The 20,485-nt window shown below is 43.1% G+C and overlaps 1 protein-coding gene across 3 annotated transcripts in view; it reads left to right on the top strand.

Annotated features, from left to right (window-relative positions):
- LOC112235962 (E3 ubiquitin-protein ligase RNF13) overlaps window positions 1-20,485 on the top strand; it is an 86,211-nt gene that overhangs the window by 24,564 nt on the left and 41,162 nt on the right. For all 3 annotated transcript variants that reach the window (XM_024404521.2, XM_024404523.2, XM_024404522.2), the window contains one exon: window positions 7,629-7,754. In XM_024404521.2, coding sequence (XP_024260289.1) covers window positions 7,629-7,754 — 126 coding nt within the window. The remainder of the gene's footprint in view (window positions 1-7,628; window positions 7,755-20,485) is intronic.

Genomic DNA, 20,485 nt, shown 5'->3' with positions numbered 1-20,485 from the left:
GTCCTGTAGCGTAGCATCCGCATCAACTGACCACTTCCGTATTGAGCGAGTCGCTGGTGCTTGCTTCTTTAGTTTTTGCTTGTAAGCAGGAATCAAGAGGATATAATTATAGTCAGATTTGCCAAATGGAGGGCGAGGGAGAGCCTTGTATGCGTCTCTGTGTGTGGATTAAAGGTGGTCTAGGTTTTATTTCTCCTCTGGTTGCACATGTGACATGCTGATGGAAATTAGGAAAACTGATTTAAGTTTACCTGCATTTCACCAAAGATTAACGAGACGTCTCTGGCCACTAGGAGCGCCACTTCTGGATGAGCATTTTCTTGATTGCTTATGACTTTATAGCTTGTTTTATGCGGTCTTAGTGCCAGCATCGGTTTGTGGTGGTAAATAGACAGCAATGAATAATATCGTTTAGAACTCTCTTGGTAAATAGTGTGGTATACAGCTTATCATGATGTACACTACCTCAGGCGAGCAATACCTCGAGACCTCCTTAATATTAGACATCACACACCAGCTGTTATTGACAAATAGACAAGACAGCAGCTCCCCTCATCTTACCAGACATAGCTGTTCTGTCCTGCCGATTCACAGAAAACCCAGCCAACTGTATATTATCCGTGTCGTCGTTCAGCCACGACTTAGGATAGTCTCGACCATAGATCATCGAGTTTGTTTTCCAGTGATTGCACTTTGTCCAATAGAACCCATAGTAAAGGCAATTTACTTACTCGCTTACGAATCCTAACAAGGCACCCCGACCTACTCCTTTGGTATCTCTACCTTTTCTTCACGGTAATGACAGGGAGTGGGCCTGTTCTCCGGAAAGCAGTACATCCTTCGTGTCAGACTCGTTAAAGTAAACATTTTGTTCAGTTCAAGGAGAGTAATCGCTGTTATGATGTCCAGAAGCTCTTTTCGGTCATAAGAGCCAGTAGCAGCAACTTTATGTATAAAATAAAAAGTTACCTTTTTTTTTTTTTTAAACTAAGAAAATAGCACAGTAGGCATCCCCTCCTGCCCCATTATTATTAACAAGTCACTTCATCAAATTTCTGCCCTGCTAGAGCTGCACGGGTCAACTGTAAGTGCTGTTATTGTGAAGAGGAAACGTCTAGGAGCAACAACGGCTCAGCCGCAAAGTGGAATGCCACACAAGCTCACAGAACGGGACCGCTGAAGCGCGTAGCGCGTTAAAATCATCTGACACTTACTTCCATGTTCCAAACTACCTCTGGAAGCAACGTCAGCACAAGAACTGTTCGTCGGGAGCTTCATGGCCCGAGCAAGCCAAAGATCACCATGCTCAATGCCAAGCGTCGGCTGGAGTGGTGTAAAGCTTGCCGCCATTTGACTCTGGAGTAGAGGTCGACCGATTAATCGGAATGGCAGATTAATTAGGGCCGATTTCAAGTTTTCATAACAATCGGAAATCTGTATTTTTGGGCACCGATTTTGCAGATTTTTTTATTTTTTATACCTTATACCTTATTTAACTAGGCAAGTCAGTTAAGAACAAATTCTTATTTTCAATGGCCTAGGAACGGTGGATTAACTGCCTTGTTCAGGGGCAGAACGACAGATCTTCACCGTGTCAGCTCGGGAGATTCAATCTTGCAACCTTACAGTTAACTAGTCCAACGCTCTAACCACCTGCCTCTCATTGCACGCCACGAGGAGCCTGCCTGTTACGCGAATGCAGTAGAAGCCAAGGTAAGTTGCTAGCTTGCAGTAAACTTATCTTATAAAAAACAATCAGTCAATCATAATCACTAGTTATAACTACACATGGTTGATGATATTACTATTATTATTGACTGTATGTTTGTTTTACTCCATGTGTAACTCTGTGTCGTTGTATGTGTCGAACTGCTTTGCTTTATCTTGGCCAGGTCGCAATTGTAAATGAGAACTTGTTCTCAACTTGCCTACCTGGTTAAATAAAGGTGAAATAAAAGAAAATACAAAAATTACTAGTTTATCTAGCGTGTCCTGCGTTGCATATAATCGATGCAACGCTGGGGGATGATTTAACAAAAGCGCATTTGTGAAAAAAGCACAATCGTTTGACGACTGTACCTAACCATAAACACCAATGCCTTTCTTAAAATCAATACACAGAAGTATATATTTTTAAACCTGCATATTTAGCTAAAAGAAATTCAGGTTAGCAGGCAATATTAACCAGGAGAAATTGTGTCACTTCTCTCGCGTCAGGGTATATGCAACAGTTTGGGCAGCCTGGCTCATTGGGAACTAATTTGACCGAATTTGACGTAATTATGACATAACATAGAAGGTTGTGCAATGTAACAAGAATATTTAGACTTAGGGATGCCACCCCTTAGATAAAATACCGAACGGTTCCATATTTCACTGAAATAATAAACATTTTGTTTTCGAAATGATAGTTTCCGGATTCGACCATATTAATGACCAAAGGCGCGTATTTCTGTGTGTTATGTTATAATTAAGTCTATGATTTGATAGAGCAGTCTGACTGAGCAATGGTAGGCAGCAGCAGGCTTGTAAGCATTCATTCAAACAGCACTTTTGTGCGTTTTGCCAGCAGCTCTTCACAAGCACAGCGCTGTTTATGACTTCAAGCCTATCAGCCTAATGGCTGGTGTAACCGATGTGAAATGGCTAGCTAGTTAGCGGGGTGCGAGCTAATAGCGTTTCAAATGTCACTCGCTCTGAGACTTGAAGTAGTTATTCCCCTTGCTCTGCAAGGGCTTCGGCTTTTGTGGAGCGATGGGTAACGCTGTTTCGAGTGTGGCTGTTGTTGATGTGTTCCTGGTTCGAGCCCAGGTAGGGGCGAGGAGAGGGACGGAAGCTATACTGTTACACTGGCAATACTATAGTGCCTATAAGAACATCCAATAGTCAAAGGTATATGAAATACATATGGTATAGCGAGAAATAGTCCTATAAATACTATGTTAACTACAGCCTAAAACCTCTTACTTGGAATATTGAATATATTGTCTCATGTTAAAAAGAACCACCAACTTTCATATGTTCTCATGTTCTGAGCAAGGAACTCAAACATTAGCTTTTTTACATGGCACATATTGCACTTTTACTTCTCCAACACTTTGTTTTTGCATTATTTAAACCAAATTGAACTAAATAGATTTTTATTGATGTATTATATTAAGTTAAAATAAGTGTTCATTCAGTATTGTTGTAATTGTCATTATTACAAATAAAATTAAAAAAATTGGCATCGGCTTTTTTTGGTCCTCCAATAATCGGTTTCGGCGTTGAAAAATCATAATCGGTCGACCTCTACTCTGGAGCAGTGGAAACGCGTTCTCTGGAGTGATGAATCACTCTTCACCATCTGGCAGTCCGACGGACAATCTGGGTTTGGTGGATAACAGGAGAACTATACACCAATGCATAGTGCCAACTGTAAAGTTTGGTGGAGGAGGAATAATGGTCTGGGGCTGTTTTTCACATTTTGGGCTAGGCCCCTTAGTTGAAGGGATATATTAATGGTACAACACAAGGTGAGGTCCATACAGAAATGGTTTGTCGAGATCGGTGTGGAAGAACTTGACTGGCCTACACAGAGCCCTGCCCTCAACCCCATCGAACACCTTTGGGAAGAATTGGAACGCCGACTGCGAGCCAGACCTAATCTCCCAACACCAGTGTCCGACCTCACTAAGCTCTTGTGGCTGAAAGGAAGCAATGTTTAAACATTTAGTGGAAAGCCTACCCAGAAGAGAAGAGGCTGTTATAGCAGCAAAGGGGGCACAAACTCCAAATGAAAGCCTATGATTTTGGAATGAGATGTTCAACGAGCCGGTGTCCACATACTCATGGTCATGTAGTGTACATCAGAAGTCACATGAGCTGTTTTTTTTCCAGCTTTCTCCCTTCTGCAGGGAGGGAGAGAGCAAACTCCACTGAACTAGTTTCAATGTATGCAATCTGATTTGGTTCTGGGTGCCAAGACTACTTGATTTCCTAGATGAGATATGTTTGGCTCTACTAGCCTAGATACCATTTTTTTGTGCTGTCTAAAATGAACCTTACTTGTGAGATTATTGTTGCGTGTCATGCTTAGTTGTTATGTTCTTGATAGTTTCATTGTATCATATGACATCATGGGATTGAAGGGGCCTAGACATTGTCCAGTACAGTTGAAACAGTGTAGTTGCTACACCTTTGTGTGCAGTGTGTCTATGAAACCTACTCTATTACTCTGACTCTCGATTCATTTGTTTTAATCTAACCCAACACAGCACAAGCTGGAGGCAAATGAATTATTCCTGTGTTTTCTTCTGTCGATACCAGGGAAAATCTGTGTTATGCTCTGCATTTGTGACATTTCCCACTTGGATTAGGTAGAGATATGTGAAGAAAGAAGGATATTTGAAATAATATGACATCTTAATCTGTGCTCGATTAAACTTTTTTTTTGTTTGTTTTTGTTGACTTTTTACCCCTTTTTCTCCCCCATTTCGTGGTGTCCAATTGTTGTAGTAGCTACTATCTTGTCTCATCACTACAACTCCCGTATGGGCTCGGGAGAGACGAAGGTTGAAAGTCCTCCGATACACAACCCAACCTAGCCGCACTGCTTCTTAACACAGCGCGCATACAAACCGGAAGCCAGCCGCACCAATGTGTCGGAGGAAACACCGTGCACCTGGCAACCTTGGTTAGCGCGCACTGCGCCCGGCCCGCCACAGGAGTCGCTGCGCGATGAGACAAGGACATCCCTACCGACCAAGCCATCCCTAACCCGGACGACGCTAGGCCAATTGTGCGTCGCCCCATGGACCTCCCGGTCGCGGCCGGTTACGACAGAGCCTGGGGCGCGAACCCAGAGTCTCTGATGGCACAGCTGAGGCTGCAGTACAGCACCCTTAACCACTGCGCCACCCGGGAGGCCCTGTGCTCGATTAAACTTAGGTAGGCTAGAGCAAACACTCAAAGTATTTGAAAGATTTCAAATAGTATGAACCGAAGTCTGATTAGGTATCACGACCACCATGCAATGCCACAGTGCAGGAGGAAGATTACTTTATTGTCCAATGTTCATGAATGGCCAAGAGATATTAGTATTTTGCTGTATCCCAAACCCTTCGAAAGACACACAGTTTGGTGAGGGTGTACAGTAGCAGAGGGCAGCCATACTACAGCACCCCTGGAGGAGGTGTTGGTGGTGGTTTAGGAGGGGGGTAAAGGCTTAATCGGTGGCATAATCTAGTCATGCTCTCCCCTAGAGTGGAAAGTCACTGAACACTCAATCACTATGCTAAAGCGAAAACCCACCCCTGGAATTGAATATGTTTAGGGAATGATTCACCAACATTGGCCCCGTATTCAAAATCTGGAACTAACAGTTGGTTGTTGAACTTGAAGGTGTTTTATTGAATTCCTTCTCAATTATACAATGCTCTGTACAGTTGTGGTTAGGGATTTCCCTCTGGGTTTCTTTGTGGGTCCATTGCCAACAGGGGGAGCTATTGTAGCTTGTTTTGAACCATGTGAAAATGTGAGACAGTGGCATTGTCATTGCAGGCTTTGCGGAAGGTATCCAGGGAGATTTCTTGCCTGTTTTCCTTTTGAAAACAGGAGTCCAGATAAAGTAGATAACAGCTTCCAGTGCCAGTTCTTCACCATCTCTTTGTATGAAATCAAGAATGTAACAACAAAAGCTTTTGGAGTTTCTATCCATCCTATTGAAAAGTGATGGTATGCTTTATACATTTTACTGTTTCATTTTCCATTCCTGTCATTTGGAGAGAATGGCAGCTTGCAATAGGTGTGTAGGTACCATTTAGACATACGTACACACACACACACACACACACACACACACACACACACACACACACACACACACACACACACACACACACACACACACACACACACACACACACACACACACACACACACACAGGTCTTTCTAATGTTCCTCCTCTTGAGGGACACTTACCAGTCTCAGCATTGTGTGCGTGTCAACGTGCATTGTGTTCACACAGAAATGAAAAGGGCTGATGATCCGGAAAGGCTGGGTCCTTTTTGAAGCGCTCTGTACTGGCACTGCTCCAGAGAGCGAACTCTAGCTCCTCCACTAAAATGAACTCATCACTTTCACAGCTGACTGTAGCTGCCGAGTCATGGGCCCACCCCCACCAAATCCCGCAGCAATTTACACCTTGTTTGTGTCCTGAATGGCACCCAATTGCCTACATAGTGCACTACTTTTGACCAGGCCCCATAGGGCTAAAAAAAAAATAGTTGTGAACTATAAAGGGAATATGGTGCCATTTGGGACATAGGCCTCATCTTTATCTCTGACTAGCCTACCACCCCTGACTACAATCTGACTACCATCTGCACCTGATAGGATATGAAGACGCTGGATTTAATAGTACAAGGAAACGGGACAAATATGATAAAATCAACATATCCCCACATAACACGGTTATCGTTTAATCTGGAGCTAATTAATTATATCAGCTCTATTTATTACATTTCTGTCTGCAATGTTATGAACGTTTCACTCACTCGGGACACCTCTCCCTACATGGAAACACTTGAACAGAACCTCAGTCATTGGACAGCAGCAGGCCCTCAAATTCAGGAAGTATGCTTGTGATTGGACAGTATCTCTGTCATTCTCAGCTGGCCTGCGGGTGATTGGCTTCGGCCTTGGGCCTGCCCCTTTGGCTGTGTTCTGACAGGCCGAGTCATGCCCGAGGCGGGTCCCAGACTCCCAGAGCTGTAGGACCTGCTAGGTTTCATTGATGCAGTGCTCTGTGTGGACTCCACAGTCCATGTTGGCACCGTTATTCTGTTGAAAATAGCATTCTGACACAAGTACTTCAGGTGCCAATATGGTTAGCTATCTAAAACAGTACCAGCCAAACTCTGAGCAGTCTCTGGCTTTTGGGCTGATCCTACACTCTCTGTCTTTCCCTTTTGCTCTCTCTCGCTCTCTCTCCTCTCTGTCTCTCCCGTCCTGCAGCACAGGACATTTTAGGCAACCAGAAGAATTCAATGCCAAGATATGATCTCTTGTTTGGGTTTGTTTCATCTGTGGATTTTACCGTGTATTTGATCAGTCTTAGGGAACCATTTGGGACTTAGATATCTCGTGCACTACTTTTGAACCCGTGGGCCCTGGTCAAAAATAATGCACTAAATAAGGAATTGGGTGCCATTTGGAACATTACCTTACTACTCTCGTGGCAAGGGAGGGTTTGAATAAAGCATTATGTTTCTTAACTTAAACATAATTCTGGCTCCGTGCTGTTATCGCTGTAGTTGTAGCCATTTTAAATTGTTTAGCCTATTTCTAAATTCTTATTTCTGTGCTCTTTGTTCAGTGTCTCACTAGCCTGCAGATTCACCATTTCTCTCTAGATTCCATTCCAAATCCATTCCAATGGATTTAATTTTTAGATGTTTGACCTTCCAGTGGATTTTTATTTAGGTTCCAGTTTCTGCTGAGGAGAGCCAACTATGAATATGCACACCACCACATTTCCTCTGTTTGTGGTGATGATTCTAAACTTGACCTGTTTTGTGGGTGTTGTTCAATTGAGTGATAGTCACATAACTGATGCTCTAACTGTGCTGTGATGTCACATCCACAGGGCTTTCTGATTGGTGCACGGCCCCAAAATGCCTGCGAACCCATTGACCCGCCCCCTATTCGGGACAACCTCACTGGTGCCTTCATCGTGCTCATCAAGCGCTTCGACTGCAACTTTGACATCAAGGTAGGGTGCATCGCAATCACACAAACCTCTCCATGTGGTATATAATTTGTTGCCCCGAAGTTGCTAACTACGTACACAAGATTAGACATTTTGGCATCCGTCTAATGGTTAGGGTCATCTGATCCTAGATCTGTGGTTAAAGGTAGTTCCTACCTAAAGGCTCCCTTATGGTCTATAATGAAGTTGCCTGTAATTTAAAAAATATATATATTTTATTGAACCTTTATTTAACTAAGAAAGTAAGTTAAGGACAAATTCTTATTTACAATGACGGCCAAACCAGGACGACGCTTGGCCAATTGTGCGCTGCCCTATGGGACTCCCTATCACAGCCGGATGTGATGCATCCTGGAATCGAACCAGGGACTCTCTTGCACTGAGATGCAGTGCTTTAGACCGCTGCGCCACTCGGGAGCCCTGAGTACTGATCCAAAGTCAGGTTCCTTTTTTACCTCCTGATGGAAATGGTTAGGGATGGGATTGGGAAAGCTGATCCTAGATCTATACTTAGGCACAACTTCTACCTCGAGCCCTTCTTACATGCAGCACCAGTACACAGGAAATAGCTGTTGCCCAGTCAGGACTTCCTGTGCTGGCACTGAACCATATCTCCCTCTTTCCAATCCCCCCTTCCCTCCCTCCGCTCATCCCCAACTTCTCTGGTTCGTCTACTGATGTGGTGCATTAACTGGGTGCCCTCAGCAGCTCGCTGCAGAAATGCAAAAGCATTGTTGTCGTTTTAACATGGTATGGAAAAGACACCTTTACCTTGCGCCAACATCACAACCAAAGAGAGAGGAGGGCATGGTTCTTTCCCTTTATTAAGAAGGGGGCATAATTTGTTATTACCAAGTTACAACATTTTATGCATGGCAAATCCACGAAGACTTGAGTGTAGCGGGATATTAGGCCTATTTTCTTCTTCTCAGCAACAAAGGAGCCATTTCATTTTTACGGTGTGGCGTGCTCAAAGTCGAGAGGAGGAGTTGTTTTCCTAATAAATCCCAGGAGCTGTGGAGAGCACCACTCGATCCATCCAACCTTGAAGTGAGGCCGTGTGCAGCGAACAGGAGTAGAGCGAGGCGTAGAGAGCGAGGAAGTTTGGAATGGAGCAAGAGGGGGAAGTGGAAGGATACAAGGAGAGGGACAGTGCATTTGGAAAGTATTCAGACCCCTGGAGTTTTCCACATTTTGTTATGTTACAGCCTTTTTCTAAAATGGATTAAATTGTTTTTTCCCCCTCATCAATCTACACACAATACCCCATAATCAGAGTTGGGGAGTAACGGATTACATGTAATCCGTTACATGTAAGGGATTACAAAAAACCGGTAACTGTAATCCGTTACTTTACCAGCAAAAATATTGTAAACAGATACTTTTGAAAAACTAGATGATTACTTTGAGGATTACTTTTAATCCAAGCCTATGGAATTAAAGGGGGGCTTTTATTGCTCAATCTAATTCATTATGATAAAAATAAATAAATCCATAGGTTTAATGGACACATGCTTAAACTTGTATACTTTTGATAGACATGAAGGGGCAATCTGTAGTTGCTACATCCATTTTGGGATTTATATACACTTAGGGTTAGCCCTAACCCTATTTATATATACATATCTCCCATTGATTCTTGAAGAATATAATTTATAAATCCCACATGAGCTTAGTTTAACTGTCACACTCCATGAGAACCCAAAATATAAGCTTGTTTTACAGTAATAACAAACAATTATTTTTATATAATGGATGGTCTGTCCTTGCATCCATAGCTCTGTCTATTTATCTGAGAGTGGTTACATTTCTCCAGGCCCATCCCTCAGCTTTTTACCAAAACAGAGGCAGGGCGACCATTTTGTTATTGTTTCATCTGTGGATTTACCCTTTAAACAGCTGCATATTATCAAGACATCAAAGTGTCACCAACAAAAAGGTCAACAATAGGCCTTTAGCAAATTCAGCATATGGCATTCATTTTTTACACGTAAATCACACTTTTCAGTAGTGCTCAAAGAATGCCATTCCTTGAGCTCATAATTTATTTTTCAACTCCAATCAATGAGTCCAATCAGTCCTCCATGACAACAAAATCATAAACAACAGAGTAGGGCTGGATAATAAAGTCCTTAGCTTTGGGGTCATGCTCGGGTAAAACAATTTGGCTAATCTATACTTCCATATTTCCAAGTGGGGTATAACATTTATTGGAATGACTGGAATTCTGATAGGCTTTGGTTTTTTAATGTAAAGATATCATTTAATCGTATTATTATATGTAGTAGAAAGCGATGGGTTAGAAGAAGCCTACATACAGTGCCTTGCGAAAGTATTCGGCCCCCTTGAACTTTGCGACCTTTTGCCACATTTCAGGCTTCAAACATAAAGATATAAAACTGTATTTTTTGGTGAAGAATCAACAACAAGTGGGACACAATCATGAAGTGGAACGACATTTATTGGATATTTCAAACTTTTTTAACAAATCAAAAACTGAAAAATTGGGCGTGCAAAATTATTCAGCCCCCTTAAGTTAATACTTTGTAGCGCCACCTTTTGCTGCGATTTCAGCTGTAAGTCGCTTGGGGTATGTCTCTATCAGTTTTGCACATCGAGAGACTGAAATATAAAAAATAAAAATAAAAACTTCCTCGCTCTCTACGCCTCACAAAAAAATACAGTTTCATATCTTTATGTTTGAAGCCTGAAATGTGGCAAAAGGTCGCAAAGTTCAAGGGGGCCGAATACTTTCGCAAGGCACTGTATCTAACCCATAAAGTAAAATTTAACATCCATATATGGCCAGCTATGTAAACTTTAACATTGATTTATCCTGCAATAGATGTCATTCAGTTGGTAACATACATTTTTGTCTTCTACTAATGCCTCTTAAGGTGAGAGTAATCTAAAAGTAACCGAATGTAATTAGATTACGTTACTTTTTGCTCGGACATGCACTGTCAACTGTGGGACCTTTATATAGACAGATGTGTGCCTTGTGGAATAGATGTGTGGAAAAAGTCTAGGGGTATGAATACTTTCCGAATGCACTGTAAATGAGTATATATGGATTGATGGAGGGAAGAGGTGGGGGAGGGGGTATGAGATGTAAGGAGTAATGGATTCTGTGATAGATGTCAAGAGAGATGGAAGAGAGTGAGTGGGAGAGAATGAAAGCTAGAGGGAGATTAATTGATTTGATCTCTAGAACAGGTAGTATGGCTGTAGTGTGTGGGGCTTTCTCTCCCTTGTCCCTCTCCCGCTCCATGCCTTATAAGGCCTTTCTGCATCACACACACACCACACAGCGAGGTGTTCCCGAGGCAGGACTGAAACCGGATGCCCCCCTGCCCTCTCCAGCTCGCCGTGCCGTGCGTCAGCCAGAGACAAACACGCTAGCACACACACTAGGCCTGACCTCAGATCAGCCTGTTCCATGATACAAACTGAACCCCTTATCAGTCAGCATTTCAGACAAACTGATCTAAGAACAGCCGATACCACACTCGGCCAGACATTGGATCACTTAAAGGGACAGTTCAGTCCCAAATCAAAGTGAGTTACTCTCCCACTCTTCCCCTGGACCACAGAACAGCAGATGTCAAAGTTTTACAAAGCATTAGCAGAGAGTCTAGCTCTAAGATCTGATGTAGAATCAGTCCTTGAATTTCAACTCCTACCTATAGTCAAACAGCACAGAGCCACCGATCCTGACTCAGGATCAGCCAGACAGACGTGTTCTCTACAGCAGTTGAGTTACCGAAGAGCTGGGGAGGAACTAGCAGGCGCAAGAGAATGTGTTCAGGAAAGGGCAGGGATATAATGTAGGGGGGGGACGGACGGACGGACGGACGGACGGACGGAGACGGACGGACGGACGGACGGACGGACGGACGGACGGACGGACGGACGGACGGAGAGACGAGAGAGAGGAGAGAGAGAGAGGAGAGAGAGAGAGAGAGAGAGAGAGAGAGAGAGAGAGAGAGAGAGAGAGAGAGAGAGAGAGAGAGAGAGAGAGAGAGAGAGAGAGAGAGAGAGAGAGAGAGAGAGAGAGAGAGAGAGAGAGAGAGAGAGAGAGAGAGAGAGAGAGAGAGAGAGCTAGGAATCGATTTTGGCTCAAAATAGGGGAGCAGAGGGAGATAAAAAAAAAAATGGCTGGAAATGTTTCGCAGCAAATGTGTTTTTTTTTTAGCATTGCGCTAAACAGTACCGTGTGATCAAGTGAATGAAAATGGATTGTTTCTGAGTACCATCAGACATAATGGGAGTTACAGTAATGCACGCTCTGTTGAGTGTCCGGGGCAGTCTGAGAGCTTGTGAGTGTTGGGTTTGATGTGCCGGGGAAGACATGCCACTCTGGGGGAGTGTATGGTGGTGTGGGATGGGGAGCAAGAGAGCAGGTGATCAAGTGAGGGGACTTCTAGCGTTAATGGGTGAACTGGAGAGAGTACAGTACATTTGGAAAGTATTCAGTCCCCATCCCTTTATCCAAATGCTTTTACCTTACAGCCTTATTCTAACTCATCAATCTACACACAATACCCCTTAATGACTAAGCGAAAACAGGTTTTTAAAAATGGTAGCAAATGTATAAAAAAAATTCAACGCGTACCTTATTTACATACAGTGGGGCAAAAAAGTATTTAGTCAGCCACCAATTGTGCAAGTTCTCCCACTTAAAAAGATGAGAGAGGCCTGTAATTTTTATCATAGGTACACTTCAACTATGACAGACAAAATGAGAAAAAAAATCCAGAAAATCAGTAGGATTTTTAATGAATTTATTTGCAAATTATGGTGGAAAATAAGTATTTGGTCACCTACAAACAAGCAAGATTTCTGGCTCTCACAGACCTGTAAGAGGCTCCTCTGTCCTCCACTCGTTACCTGTATTAATGGCACCTGTTTGAACTTGTTATCAGTATAAAAGACACCTGTCCACAACCTCAAACAGTCACACTCCAAACTCCACTATAGCCAAGACCAAAGGACACCAGAAACAAAATTGTAGACCTGCACCAGGCTGGGAAGACTGAATCTGCAATAGGCAAGCAGCTTGGTTTGAAGAAATCAACTGTGGGAGCAATTATTAGGAAAGGGAAGACATACAAGACCACTGATAATCTCCCTCGATCTGGGGCTCCACGCAAGATCTCACCCCATGGGGACAAAATGATCACAAGAACGGTGAGCAAAAATCCCAGAACCACACGGGGGGACCTAGTGAATGACCTGCAGAGAGCTGGGACCAAAGTAACAAAGCCTACCATCAGTAACACACTACGCCGCCAGGGACTCAAATCCTGCAGTGACAGACGTGTCCCTCTGCTTAAGCCAGTACATGTCCAGGCCCGTCTGAAGTTTGCAAGAGAGCATTTGGATGATCCAGAAGAAGATTGGGAGAATGTCATATGGTCAGATGAAACTAAAATAGAACTTTTTGGTAAAAACTGAACTCATCGTGTTTGGAGGACAAAAAATGCTGAGTTGCATCCAAAGAACACCATACCTACTGTGAAGCATGGGGGTGGAAACATCATGCTTTGGGGCTGTTTTTCTGCAAAGGGACCAGGACGACTGATCCGTGTAAAGGAAAGAATGAATGGCCATGTATCGTGAGATTTTGAGTGAATACCTCCTTCCATCAGCAAGGGCATTGAAGATGAAACGTGGCTGGGTCTTTCAGCATGACAATGATCCCAAACACACCGCCCGGGCAACGAAGGATTGGCTTCGTAAGAAGCATTTCAAGGTCCTATAGTGGCCTAGCCAGTCTCCAGATCTCAATGCCATAGAAAATCTTTGGCGGGAGTTGAAAGTCTGTGTTGCCCAGCAACAGCCCCAAAACATCACTGCTCTAGAGGAGATCTGCATGGAGGAATGGGCCAAAATACCAGCAACAGTGTGTGAAAACCTTGTGAAGACTTACAGAAAACGTTTGACCTCTGTCATTGCCAAGGGTATATAACAAAGTATTGAGATAAACTTTTGTTATTGACCAAATACTTATTTTCCACCACAATTTGCAAATAAATTCATTAAAAATCCTACAATGTGATTTTCTGGATTTTTTTTCTCATTTTGTCCATCATAGTTGAAGTGTACCTGTGATGAAAATTACAGGCATCTCTCATCTTTTTAAGTGGGAGAACTTGCACAATTGTTGGCTGACTAAATACTTTTTTGCCCCACTGTACAGTTGAAGTCAGAAGTTTACATACACTTAGGTTGGAGTCATTAAAACTCATTTTTCAACCACTCCACAAATTTCTGGTTAACAAACTATAGTTTTGTCAAGTCGGTTAGGACATCTACTTTGTGCATGACACAAGTATTTTTTCCAACAATTGTTTACAAACACATTATTTCACTGTATCACAATTCCAGTGGGTCAGAAGTTTACATACTGTGTTGACTGTGCCTTTTAAACAGCTTGGAAAATTCCAGAAAATGATGTCATGGCTTTAGAAGCTTCTGATAGGCTAATTGATATCATTTGAGTCAATTGGAAGTGCACATGTGAATGTATTTCAACGCCTACCTTCAAATTTAGTGCCTCTTTGGTTGACATCATTGGAAAATCAAAAGAAATCAGCCAAGACCTCAGGAAAACAATTGTGGACCTCCACAAGTCTGGTTCGTCCTTGGGAGCAATTTCCAAACGCCTGAAGGTACCACGTTCATCAGTACAAACAATAATACGCAAGTATAAACACCATGTGACCACGAAGCCGTCATACCACTCAGGAAGGAGGCGCGTTCTGTCTCCTAGAGATGAACGTACTTTGGTGCGAAAAGTGCAAATCAATCCCAGAACAACAGTAAAGAATCTTGTGAAGATGCTGGAGGAAACAGATAAAAAGTATCTATATCCACAGTAAAACGAGTCCTATATCGACATAACCTGAAAGGCCGCTCAGCAAGGAAGAAGCCACTGCTCCAAAACCGCCATAAAAAAGCCAGACTAAAAAAGCCAGACTACGGTTTGCAACTGTACATGGGGATAGCATCATGTTGTGGGGGTGCTTTGCTGCAGGAGGGACTGGTGCACATCACAAAATAGATGGCATCATGAGGAGGTAAAATTATGTGGATATATTGAAGCAACATCTCAAGACATCAGTCAGCAAGTTTAAGCTTGGTCGCAAATTGGTCTTCCAAATGGACAATGACCCTAAGCATACTTCCAAAGTTGGGGCAAAAATGGCTTAAGACAACAAAGTCAAGGTATTGGAGTGGCCATCACACAGCCCTGACCTCAATCCTATAGAAATTTTGTTGTTAGAACTGAAAAAGCGTGTGCGAGCAAGGAGGCCTACAAGCCTGACTCAGTTACACCAACTCTGTCAGGAGGAATGGGCCAAAATTCACCCAACTTATTGTGGGAAGCTTGTAGAAGGCTACCCAAAACGTTTGACCCAAGTTAAACAGTTTAAAGGCAATGCTACCAAATACTAATTGAGTGTATGTAAACTTCTGACCCACTGGGAATGTGATGAAAGAAATACAAGCTGAAATAAATCATTCTCTCTACTATCATTCTGACATTTCACATTCTTAAAAAGTGGTGATCCTAACTGACCTAAGACAGGGAATTTTTACTTGGATTAAATGTAAGGAACTGTGAAAAACTGAGCCCGGACTTGAACCTGATCGAACATCTCTGGAGAGACCTGAAAATAGGTGTGTAGCGACGCTCCCAATCCAACCTGACAGAGCCTGAGAGGATCTCCTGAGAAGAATGGGAGAAACTCCCCAAATATAGGGTGCCAAGCTTGTAGCGTCGTACACAAGGAGACTCGAGGCTGTAGTCACTGCCAAAGGTGCTTTCAGAAAGTACTTAGTAAAGGATTTGAATACTTATGTAAATGTCATATTTCATTTTTTATACATTCGCAAACATTTCCAATAACCTGTTTTTGCTTTGTCATTATGGGGTATTGTGTGTAGATTGATGAGGGAAAAAAGTGTGGAAAATGTCAAGGGGTCTGAATATTTGATGAATGCACTGTATGTGTGTGTGCGTGTGGGATGCGAAAGGGATTCCAGCACTGCTGCTCTTTTTAGAACTCCAGCCTCCCGAGGGAGAGGGCTCGCAGCTAAAGGGGAAGTGGGGAAGAAGTGAGAGGAGGAGGAGGGGGTACGGTTAACACTTCCTGCTTGCTGGGCCTCTGAAATAGGAGAGGGAGGGGGGGGGGCTCGCTAGCTGTGGGGGAAGGAGGCTGGGAAGGAAACCTGACACTACACCCCCCCCACACACACACACACCGCCCCCTTTCTCCGACCCCCTCACCCCTGTCCGCCTGTGTCAAAAGAGTCCCTCCATCCTCCCTCCAGCCGGCGAACCAACCCTTTTCCTGCCACTCTCTTGACACACACAACACATTACACACTCATACACTCAATATACATTCACGCTGGCACACAATGGTTGTGTTATATAATTACATGCTCTCGCACGCTCTCTCTGGTTACCGTGACACACACACACACACACACACACACACACACACACACACACACACACGTGTTTGCCTAATCCACAATGGCAGAGTAGCCCTGTTGTCCCTTTGTCTCCCTCTCTCATTTCATTAAACCTATAGAGAGAATGACAACGGGATTCCCCTTTAGCCTACTCTACTAGCCTGACATCTATTGTGTTTTATGACAGTTTGGGACAGTTTCCCATTAACATATAAAAGTACACATAGCCTATGTGTATGACTAGTCTGGATCAGGGGAGCGCGAGCCAGGATGTGGCTTATCTCCTGTTGTGTCCCTGTTGTTATGTATCCGTGCTGTTTGGTATCAACACAGTCTGCGCTGCTGCTCTGCTCCCCTGACCTTAATGACATGTGGCCTTGTGATGTCATCTCCACGGAGTGGCGGACAAACACACACACACTTGCACGGTTGTTTCAGTGCTGTAGTATTATCAGTTGCAAAGCCACTACTTGCAGTTTGAATAGCTCTTATCTAGTCAGACATCTGAACCTTGAAACCAAGCTCCACTTTGCACCAGAATCTTCCTAAAAGCAAATGAGAAAGAGAGCGAGAGGGCGAGAGAGATGAAGAAAAGTCTAGAGAGGAATTGGCAGGGAAGGCAAAAGGGGTTAATGCAGAGAGAGCGAGAACGGAGAGAGAGGGAGGGGTGGATAAAAGTAGAGGAATTGGCATGGAGGACAAGACGTTGATGCAGGGAAAGGGGGAGAACTAAAGAAGGAGAGAGAGAGAGAGAGAAAAAGTGAGAGATGGCAGACTGAGCAAGAAAGAGAGTGCGAGAGAGATCAAGGAGTGTGAATCCAGCCTAGTGAAGAGAGGAACTGATGTGTAGCTGCTGTATAAACAGTAGGGGGAGGGTGATGGGGACGGAGAAAGCCTCAGTTGGCCAGGAGAGGAGAGGCTGACAATTTGTTTGTTGCCTGCACCACCGTTGGAGGAGCTATGATTCAGCAGTGCTGGCTTACAACGCAGCAACACACAGTAACACACACACACACTGATGCGGCAGTAATTACTGATGCTATCGGCTGTCTCTGTCTCACCACCAAGGCTATGGATCCCACTGTTGTGCCCACTGTCTCGCGTAAGGTCGTGTGGGTGTGTGTTTGACTCATTAGAGCAGTACTTAAACATTCCATATTCTTCATGTACCTTACTCTGAGAGTACTCAAAAAATATATATATATATATAATATTTTTTTAATTTTATTTTTTTATATATATATAATATTTTTTTAGGGGTAGATCAGCTTTAATATTGCAGATAGAGTGTGGCGTCCATCAATGTAATTGTCTGCATCATTTCCAATCCCCCATAAACATTTTTTAAATATTTTTTTAATATATACAGTACCAGTCAAAGGTTTGGACACACCTACTCATCCTAGAGTTGTTCTTTATTTTACTATTTTCTACATTGTAGAATAATAGTGAAGGCTTCACAACTATGAAATAACACATATGGAATCATGTAGTAACCAAAAAAGTAACTACATCAAAATATATTTTAGATTCTTCAAAGTAGCCACCTTTTTCATGAGTCAGCCAACCAGCTTCATGAGGAATGTTTTTCCAACCGTCTTGAAGGAGTTCCCAGATATGCAGAGCACTTGTTAGCTGCTTTTCCTTCACTCTGCGGTCTTAACTCATCCCAAACCATCTCCATTGGGTTGAGGTCGGGTGATTGTGGAGGCCAGGTCATCTGATGCAGCACTCCATCACTCTCCTTCTTGGTCAAATAGCCCTTACACAGCCTGGAGATGTGTTTTGGGTCATTTTCCTGTTGAAAACCAATTATAGTCCCACTAAGCGCAAACCAGATGGGATGGCGTATCGCTGCAGAATGCTGTGGTAGTGTCACGTTCTGACCATAGTTCTTTTGTGTTTTCTTTGTTTATTGTTGGTCAGGACGTGAGCTGAGTGGGCATTCTATGTTTTGTGTTTCTATGTTGGGTTTGTTGTTTGGCCTGATATGGTTCTCAATCAGAGGCAGGTATTTGTCATTGTCTCTGATTGGGAACCATATTTAGGTAGCCTGTTTTGTGTTGGGTTTTGTGGGTGGTTGTCTCCTGTCTTTGTGTCTATGCACCAGATAGGACTGTTTTGGTTTTTCACATTTGTTGTTTTGGTATTTTGTAGTGTTCACGTTTATGGTCTTTATTAAACATGTTGAACTCTAACCACGAGGTGCTTTGGTCCGATCCTTCGTCCACAGAAGAAAACCGTTACAGGTAGCCATGCTGGTTAAGTGTACCTTGAATTCTAAATAAATCACTGACAGTGTCACCAGCAAAGCACCTATACTCCTTCACACCACCTCTCCCATGCTTCATGGGGGGAACTACACATGTTGAGATCATCCGTTCACCTACTCTGCATCTCACAAAGACACAGCGGTTGGAGCCAAAAATCTCAAATTTGGACTCATCAGACCAAAGGAACGATTTCTACTGGTCTAATGTCCATTGCTCGTGTTTCTTGACCCAAGCAAGTCTCTTCTTATTATTGGTGTCCGTTAGTAGGGGTTTCTTTGCAGCAATTCGACCATGAAGGCCTGATTCACACAGTCTCCTCTGAACATTTGATGTGTCTGTTACTTGAACTCTGAAGAATTTATTTGGGCTGCAATCTGAGGCTCTAATGAACTTATCCTCTGTTAGCAGAGGTAACTCTGGGTCTTCCTTTCCTGTGGCGGTCCTCATGAGAGCCAGTTTCATCATAGCGCTTGATGGTTTTTGCGACTGCACTTGAATAAACTTTCAAAGTTCTTGGCAATGTCCGGAGTGACTGATCTTCATATCTTAAATTAATGATGGACTGTCATTTCCCTTTGCTTATTTGAGCTGTTCTTGCCATTAATATGGACTTGGTCTTTTACAAAATTGGGCTATGTTCTGTACACCATCCCTACCTTGTCACAACACAACTTGATTGGCTCAAACGCATTAAGAAGGAAAGAAATTAAACAAAATAACTTTTAACAAGGCACACCTGTTAATTGAAATGTATTCCAGGTGACTACCTCATGAAGCTGGTTGAGAGAATGCCAAGAGTGTGTACAGCTGTCAAGGCAAGGGGTGGCTACTTTGAAGAATCTAAAATATATTTAGATTTTTTTTAAACACTTTTTTGGTTACTACATGATTCCATATGTGCTATTTCATAGTTTTGATGTCTTCACTGTTATTCTACAATGTAGAAAATAGTACAAATAAAGAATAACCTTTGAATGAGTAGGTGTGTCCGAACCTTTGACTGTTTGTGTATAAAATCTATATTAAAATATTTTATGTTTTATTTTCTCCTAACCCTGCCACACTTCCCCCAATTGGAGTAAACTAATGGATAACAACACTTAAGATTCTACTTCCAGCTTATACATACTATATACATTTTACTGACAGAGTATATTTTACATTAGTTGTCGTTTGTTTTTAGTCCCAAACATCAGCTACCCTAAACCCCTCCCATCGGTCTCTGAAGACCATCTAGTTTTGATTTCTATTTGCAATATAAACTCAGCAAAAAAAGAAATGTCCTCTCACTGTCAGCTGCATTTATTTTCAGAAAACTTAACATGTGTAAATATTTGTATGAACATATTAAGATTCAACAACTGAGACATAAACTGAACAAGTTCCACAGACATGTGACTAACAGAAATTGAATAATGTGTCCCTGAACAAAGGTGGGTCAAAATCAATAGTAACAGTCAGTATCTGGTGTGGCCACCAGCTGCATTAAGTACTGCAGTGCATCTCCTCCTCATGGACTGCACCAGATTTGCCATTTCTTGCTGTGAGATGTTACCCCACTCTTCCACCAAGGCACCTGCAAGTTCCTGGACATTTCTGGGGGGCCCTAGCCCTCACCCTCCGATACAACAGGTCCCAGACGTGCTCAATGGGATTGAGATCCGGGCTCTTCGCTGGCCATGACAGAACACTGACATTCCTGTCTTGCAGGAAATCACTCAAAGAATGAGCAGTATGGCTGGTGGCATTGTCATGCTGGAGGGTCATGTCAGGATGAGCCTGCAGGAAGGGGGAGGAGGATGTCTTCCCTGTAACGCGCACAGCATTGAAATTGCCTACAATGAAAACAAGCTTAGTCCGATGATGCTGTGACACACCGTCCCAGACCATGACGGACCCTCCACCTCCAAATTGATCCCGCTCCAGAGTACAGGCCTCGGTGTAACGCTCATTCCTTTGACGATAAACGCGAAT

Source organism: Oncorhynchus tshawytscha, linkage group LG05 (assembly GCF_018296145.1).
Source record: "Oncorhynchus tshawytscha isolate Ot180627B linkage group LG05, Otsh_v2.0, whole genome shotgun sequence".
Classification (NCBI taxonomy): domain Eukaryota; kingdom Metazoa; phylum Chordata; class Actinopteri; order Salmoniformes; family Salmonidae; genus Oncorhynchus; species Oncorhynchus tshawytscha.
Note: the sequence above shows the minus strand (reverse complement) of the source record. Positions and strands in the feature narration are given on the sequence as shown.